Source organism: Nymphaea colorata, chromosome 9 (assembly GCF_008831285.2).
Source record: "Nymphaea colorata isolate Beijing-Zhang1983 chromosome 9, ASM883128v2, whole genome shotgun sequence".
Classification (NCBI taxonomy): domain Eukaryota; kingdom Viridiplantae; phylum Streptophyta; class Magnoliopsida; order Nymphaeales; family Nymphaeaceae; genus Nymphaea; species Nymphaea colorata.
In genome coordinates this window covers 23,429,850-23,437,804 of record NC_045146.1, presented here as the reverse complement: position 1 = coordinate 23,437,804, position 7,955 = coordinate 23,429,850, and the positions used below count along the sequence as shown (strand labels likewise).

Genomic DNA, 7,955 nt, shown 5'->3' with positions numbered 1-7,955 from the left:
CTGTAAGGGACTCAGGGCTACTTAGCATTTTCACTTTTCAGATTTGAAACCCGAAAACCAGTTGACGGTTGTAGTTGGCGTGCAGGTAGTAAGAAGGAAACCAAAAAGGTTGCATTTGATTCACCTGGAATCAATAGAATTTTAGAATCATTGTTCTTGTTCTTGAAAGATGGGAAAATTGTATTATTATACAAAGAATTTTGGTTATGGAATTATAAGCTCATTCGAGAATCAAAATTCCTATTATGATTCCATTAAGGGGTGGAATTACGATTCCAGAAATTCTAAATTTTTTCTTGTACTGATTCATGATTCTAAAATTTTTGGTCCATTTTCATCAAACAAGTCATCTTCCATTCCCTCTGGGACTCTCGTACCCAAAAGGATTCCCGCCAAAAAGTATTTGTGTTCAAATGCAAAATGTCTTTCTCATTCGCTATCAAAGCCAAACCAGGGAGAGAAAAGGGACTGAGGGGAAGAAGAAGAAGAAGTGGAAGAAGAAGTTGGACACACACACGACCATCCCCTTCAGCCTGAATAGAAACATCTACTATGTTAATAGCGTCTGCAGGGCGGCAATGGCGTCCCACACAAGCCGCGGTTTCCCCTGAAGCATTTAGCGGGGAAGCTCCTGTTATAGGCAGGTATCTTCCCGCTCAGCCGGTTGTCCGAGACGTCGAACTTTTGCAGATTGACCAAACCCATCACCCTCCCCGGTATCTTCCCTCTCAGACGGTTCTTGGAGAGGTCGACTGCCACCAACTCCCTAGCGCTTCCCAATTCTTCCGGGATCCTTCCGACGAGCCCGTTCCCGGAGAGTTCCAAAACTCGCAACCGGCTCATGTTGCCTATGGATGGCGGGATCTTTCCTTTCAAGGGATTTCCAGAGAGCACCAGCTTCTCGATCATGTCCGTGCTCTCGAGATTCCCGATATCGGCGTCGACCGGTCCGGAGAACCGATTATGCGAGATGTCGATCGAATTGAACCGACCTAGTGGATCGGCGAACGACTTTCGAAAGATGGGTTCCAGTTTCCCGACAAGGCGGTTCGACCGGAGGTCGAGATCCATCAGGAGCGAGAGGTTTCTGAAAGATTGGGGGATTGATGAGCGGAAGGAATTGTGCGAGAAGTTCAGGAACGCGAGGGTGCTCATGTTTCCGATCCAATTAGGTAATTCTCCGGACAATTTATTGCTGGAGAGATCGAGCGTTGATAGCGGCGAAGCTGACAGCCATTCCGGCAGCGCACCCACGAGCCCTGTTCCGGCAAGGTGCAGCCGGAAGAGTCCGAGACTGGAGATCCAGACGGGGATAGTTCGCAGGTTGAGAGGGTTGAAGGATAGGTCGAGTGTCTGCAACCCCTTCAATGCCGATAGCTCTGGCGGGATGGGGCCGGACAACCGGTTTCTTGATAGGTCAAGAGTCTGGAGGCCAGTCAAGTTCCCGAGGCTTGCCGGAATCTTCCCACTGAAACGGTTGTTAGCGAGATAGAGCTCCGAGAGGGTTACGACTCTGCCAAGCGCCTCCGGGAGTGCTCCTGTGATGCGATTGTTCTCGAGGATCAGCCGTTCGAGCTTCGACAGCGAGCCGATTGATTCCGGCAGCCTGCCCGAGAGCCGGTTCTCTGATAAACGGAGGAACTTGATCGCGCTCAGGCCAGAAAGGGACGACGGCAGGCTCCCAGACAACTGATTACCGTTGAGATACGCGAGACGAAGCCGCGACAGTCCTCCAATTTCTGGCGGGATTCCTCCCGTAAGTCGGTTTCCTGATAGGTCCAGGTAAGACAGAGCTGCCATCCGGCCGATCTCCGGTGGAATGCCGCCAGATATGTTGTTCCCGTGGAGGTCGAGCTTGGTCACAGAGACGAGACCGCCAAAGCTCGCTGGAATACCACCCGTAAGGTGGTTCTCCGAAAGGTCGAGCTCGGTGAGTGCTAGGATATTGCCGATTGCCGGCGGGATCTCGCCGGTGAACTGGTTTAATCCCACGTAGAGTTGCCGGAGCCGTATGAGACGGCCGACGGAGTCGGGAATGGTTCCGGTGAGTCGATTGCCGTGGAGGTCGAGGAAAGTGAGCCTGGTGAGCTCGCCGAGTGGGGGAGGTATAGACCCAGCGAGGTGCTTGAGGTCGCTGAGGTCGAGATGGACGAGGTGGGCTAGGTCGCCTAGTGCGGGCGAAATGGTCCCTGACATTGAGGTGTCCAGGATAAAGTCGTCGCCGGAGAGGAGTCCCGGTCGGGATAGCCAGACCACACGGCCGGCGTAGTTGCAGTTGACGCCTTCCCATGACTCGCAGCAGTCGGTTGACGAGTTCCACGAACCCAGCAGATTGGAAGGGTCGGACACGATCCCTGACTTGAACCCCAAGAGCGCTGCCTTGTCCGCCTCGTTGCATGCAGTTTGGTGCGCTACAGGAAACAAGAATTGGAGGATGACCAGCAGCAGCAGCAATAGTTGGTGGGGTGGTGCTGCTGGTGATGACGGCGCTCTTACATTCATGACTGCACAGAGGGTAGAGAGAGAGAGGGAGGGAGCGTGTGTCTCTGTTTTTTTATGATATTGGCAGCACAAATAACGTTTCCTTTGCTCTGGTGGGAGGGAGAATGTCCCTTTGGTGGTAACGGTGGCAGAGAAAGTGTTCAGATTGGAAATGACAGTGGCGGAGAAAGATGTTCGGTTTGATGGTGGTTGAGGCGGGGATGTTGCTTGCTTGGTGGCGGTGATGATGGCAGCGAGGATGCTTGCCTTGGTTTCAGTGGTGGTGGTGAACGGAGGATGCTTAGCTTTCGCGGTGGTGCAGAAGCAACCTGTGATGGTTTTAACTATGAGGGGTTTAGGGGCGTCATCATGCTTTGTGGGGGTAATTGTGGGGGTAAGGATTCGAGTAAAGAACGATGAACGCATCAAAAATTTCAACTTTTGACAGTCATCAGTGCTCCCACTTACAGCTATTGAGTGCGCATTCCAACAAAAAGTGGGGTGGATGGAGGTCGAGATGATGAACCATGGTGACTGGTGAGGCCTCGCTGCTTAGAAAGTGGTAAATTTTGGGAAGTGGTATTTTCACAAATGGGTTAGGTGGAGTTCGAACCTAGTCCCGTTTCCGGTAGTAGTATTGCTTTTGTGTCTACTGATGAAAGCGCCTCTACACTAAACTATGCTTGTTGATTTCTACGCCGTTCTGCTGACGAAGATCCAACATGCAACATAATAGAAAGTGCCATTACACTAAACTATGCTTGTTAGTTTACGTGGTCACTGAAAGTGGGAGATAATGGTCGGTAGGAATTGGGACGTCTGAGCTCTCTGTGAATGTACACAACCTACTTGGCCTTTATCATCAGTCACAATGTACTATCATGAAGTGACATGTGACCGTTGGCGTCATCGATTGGAGCCACGAATCGCTTGCCTTTATCGGGCTTTTATGCAAACAAAATAAGAATTTCAAGTAGCGCTCAGTGCTTCTGACCATTTTGAATTTGAACTGCGCAGGCTCCCATGGAAGGGGTTACTGCGGAACGGATAAGGCCATCGACTGAGGCCCAAAAGGAGGACGAAATGCAGTGGATGGAGATTCCGGAACTTGACGGAGTGGAAACGGTAACTCTATCCTTTTACGTTCCATGCAGATTTTTTTTGTCGACATTGGCATATGGCATGTGGAGGACGTTTTTGGATCTTGAAAGTTACCTACTCCCTTCGGACACAGAAAAGGAAAAACCAGAAAAATCTTTATTCGCCTGTAATGGGCGTATTTAATGTATTCGTCTCATACTCATTCAACCTCTAAAATACATATTCATACAAGTTAAAGACATCAAAGGGGCTTGTCAGTTTCTCCCAAAAGAAATAGACGCTACTTTGGTCGATCATTTTTCTATTAAGGAAATACGCACTACATTGTCAGAAATAGGATACCAGAAAATTGAGTGTGAACCAAAAAACCTCCGTAAAATTCTGATTATTGTTTCACTATGATTGGACTTTGTGTTTATGTGAGCAATGAACCTGCTATAGACAAAAAGAAGACTTTGCTTGTATTAGAAAAACGTATGTGCAAGCCGACAATCTTAGAGGATAAAATCATATCTGGCCCTAAATTATAATGATTTCAATTCAACCACATCCATTTTTTCCCTTTATTTTTAAATTGATTGTAATATGATCAGGACAAAATTGCCGGTGGGGGGCGAATTTCTCTTTTTCATTATGTCAGTAAACTAAAACATATAATTGTCTTGCGCCTTAAGAACCCCGAGTGAGCCCAATGACTGCAACGAAATGTTTAAAATCACCTTTTATACAAACCACGTATGCAAGTGTGTTGAAGTTGAACACCTACATTAAGTTCCAGCTCCGCATTTTCTTCTTTGAGCTTCCCCAGGATCTTGCTCTGGCCAGGAAATGATGGTCAGGGCTCGGCCTGGTCATTAAAATGAATAATAGAAGAATATTTCATTCTCAAAGTACGTCCGTGTCTAACATAAATCGACTTAGTAATGACCAATAAGAGGAAACTACAGGTTTTGCATGAATCGTCAGAGGAAGACCGTACGTTCTTGTGCTCTCTTATGTTATACCGTGTTAATTTCATAAATGCCATTAGGCTTGCTCATTGTCATCCCTCCTTCAGTATGCTTCAAATTAACCTGTGGAGAGAGGAGAAAGGAGAACCTGTTGCTTCCAAATCAACCAGTCTGAAATTATATTATTCTTTCCGCTGCAACCCTGCTGGGAATTATATTATTCCTTGTCTATACAGCTATGGTTAATAACATCCTACTGTCAACAATAAGTGGACATTAGCGTGCTGAGTTGATTTTTCATTTCTGAGATTCATGCATCTGATCCTTTCAAGTTTTTTAACAATCATATTCTGTTTAATTCTTACCCAGGGCAAGTCCATCCTTCAGATTATAAAATGTTGAAATGATCAAGAAAGCAGTTGAATTTGGTCGGGAGGACAACTTTATTAAACTGGGTGAAGAATGACTTTTGGTAAGAATCTATTCTTAGAAGGAAAAAAACGAGCATTCCAAAGGAAAACTTCTTGTCTGTATCTTCTCAGCCCCAGCTTGTCCCTGTACACTTTACAGTCTTAGCTTGCACAAGTAATGAGCTTGAGCACAGTTTATAAAACCTATATTATATGTCAATGTCCTGCGCATGGCCTTTAACAGCCTTCTTTACAACGTGGTGGGCATCGACTCGGTGCCTTTAAGTATCCGCCGATATGAAGGCCAATATTTTGAACAAAATAAATAAAAGTAAAAAAAAAATATTTTTTTCTATTTGAAGCGGCCAATTCGGCACAGTCAATTCTTGAAAGCCAGTGTTTACAACATCGTGTTTGGGCGTAAGTTTTCCCACAGAACTATCTATACAATTGCAATTTCTATGCTGAAAAGTTCTAAGAATTCTGTGAAGTCAAATTTATTTGTTGTATAAAGAGGATGGTACCAGAGGAATTAAAGTCAATGGTCTAAGCTTTTCTATAATCATGTCTACGATGAAAAAGGATGTCTTAGTTTATGTGAACGCCAAGTCGTTGAGCATGAGAACCGCAGAAATGTTGGCCAGAAAGGAGATAACTATCTTCTTAATGAATGGGAGGAGACGATAAAATGTTGTTTGCTTAGTGCTTACTAACCAATTCTGGTTTCCTTGGATGGTAATGTACGTAAGAGGAGTCATGTGACTAAATCCTCCCGAAAAAGAGGGCATGCGTTTGGAAACTAAAAGAAAAAAATGACAAACGTCGTTGTAAAGTGGGGAACTGGAATTAAAAACAAAATACCATTACTTCACAATCAACGTGGTTAAAAACAATCAAGAGAGAGAGAAAGAGTCTCTTCATGAGTATAAAATTCAGTAACTGACAACTGGATTGAGCAGACTCTACAATAGTAACCGAGTTTCACGCTCAAACTTTCTAAGTGGACATTAGGTAGAAAGATGGCTGCTTTCACATGGGAGGGAAGAGTGGCCACACCAACTTCTCACTTTTCTGTTTTCCGAGTGATTGCTTATTGTTCTGTCAAACTTTAGTATGTGTCGAACACTGGACTTGTACCTAATGGAAGAGGGTGGAACTCCCAGTTACACTATTGTCACGTCGCAGACATCCCTGCAGAGGATCTAACTAACAATAGCTTCAACTACATACCCGGTTAAGAGGTTGTACTAATTGCCTCAACAAGTGAAAGGGTGTCTATACCCCTAATTATCTACGAATCTAATTTTTGAAAAGAAAAGCTAATTGCTGAATCTTGTTGAGTATAGTCTCCTTATCATTTTCATGTGGTTTAGGTCCATCTCACATACTCTTCTGGACAATCTTTTCATGAATTTTAAGTCCCCGAATTAATATAATCATCTCCTATGTTGTGTATAATAATTGTTGCTTTCCACAAGTTTAGCCTTTGACAATTGTTTGCACAAGCGCCTCAGCTCTTTTCATGGCGATCAGCTTTTTTGGAGAGTCAATTCAAGCAAAGACTCGTATGTAGCCGAAGAAATCACGGGCTGATGCATGAAGACCGCATATGTCATCTTCATATGTTGAAAAAATATAAAAAAAGCAGAGCAAATGAGAACAAACAATGAAAAACTTGCTTTCATGCATGGTTTTTCACCATGGAAGGTCATCATGAGCATTGGTTACACAATGCATAGAACGAGCTTCAATAATTGAAATTCCTATAATCTTGACAACGATAAGCATGGGAAACTAAATCTGATTTTGTGGAAAGTTTTTCTTTTTCCTTTTATTATTAATTTTGATTGATCTTGCTATTTTTCCTTAATTAGTCTCATGTATGTGATTACAATACAAACAACAGTTTGAAACTGCAAGAATCATCAAGCAATCGTTGGAGGATTTTGTCTAATTATTCCTCCTACCGTTTCAAGTTGGCAATCATGCACTAGATTTTGACGATCACAATAGTGTGTGCCTTCTGATTGAGCTTTCAATTGCTGTAACTGTCGGAAATGTTGGATTTGAGTGTTTCATGATTGCAGCCATTTGAATTCAAGATGAACTTTACATAGTTGTTTGATTTATCATTAATCATCTTGGAGGGACTTGAATTAAGCTTGCCATAACTGTCGTTGGCAAGCGTTCCACCGTTAGCCAGCTTTCCATTGTGATTGTCATTAGCCAGATTGGAAGAATTTGAATTTGGCATGAGCTGTTCACAACTGTCGTTGGTGAGCTCGTAATGATTGGAACGTTCTTCTTTAACATGCCCCCTCAAACAAAATTGGCTTATGACGTTGACTTTGTCATGTAAGCCAAAAAATTGAACTTTCCCCAAGGCTTTGGTGAATATGTCAGCAATTTGATTATGAGAGTTGACTAATCTGGGAATCAGTCGTCTATAAGTAGTCATTTTTCGCACGTAGTGATAATCAATTTGAATATGTTTTGATCGATTGTGAAAGGCATGATTTTTTGCTAGATAAAGAGCGCTAACATTGTCACATTGAAGAATAGGCGCTTTAGTGATCTTAATGCCGATGTCTCAAACAACCTGTAGAAGCCAAACTAATTCTACAACGGTAGATGCCATGGAACGGTATTCTGTTTTGGCGCTGGATCGCGCAACAGTGGATTGTTTCTTCGCACTCCTAGAAATGCAATTTTCTCCTAGATAAGTGTTGTATCCTGTCGTGGATCTTCTAGTGATATGGTCTATCGGGCCTCATTGGGCCCACAACCTGGGCCCCATTTTTTTGCGGGTTGGGTTGGGGCTGATTAGTTTTGGCTAGATAAGCCAAAACCAAAGCTCGACCAAGCCATTTTGGACTGAGTACCAAATACTTGACCCGACATCCAATCTTACTCGAATTTCCACCCAACACCCATTACTCAATTTCTGTACTCACTAATGGTTGTAAGAGCCGCACCTCCCTTCGCCCACCAGGTCAACTCTCTCTTGATTTAC

General features: G+C 44.1%; 1 protein-coding gene across 1 annotated transcript; it reads right to left on the bottom strand.

The window, feature by feature from the left end:
* Positions 1 to 278: 278 nt before the first annotated feature.
* On the bottom strand, positions 279 to 3,601 carry LOC116260074 (LRR receptor-like serine/threonine-protein kinase GSO1). The gene has a single exon (XM_031638156.2). It carries the CDS (start codon positions 2,905 to 2,907, stop codon positions 556 to 558), a length of 2,352 nt encoding a protein of 783 aa, XP_031494016.1. The 5' UTR covers positions 2,908 to 3,601; the 3' UTR covers positions 279 to 555.
* Between the last annotated feature and the right edge of the window lie 4,354 nt (positions 3,602 to 7,955).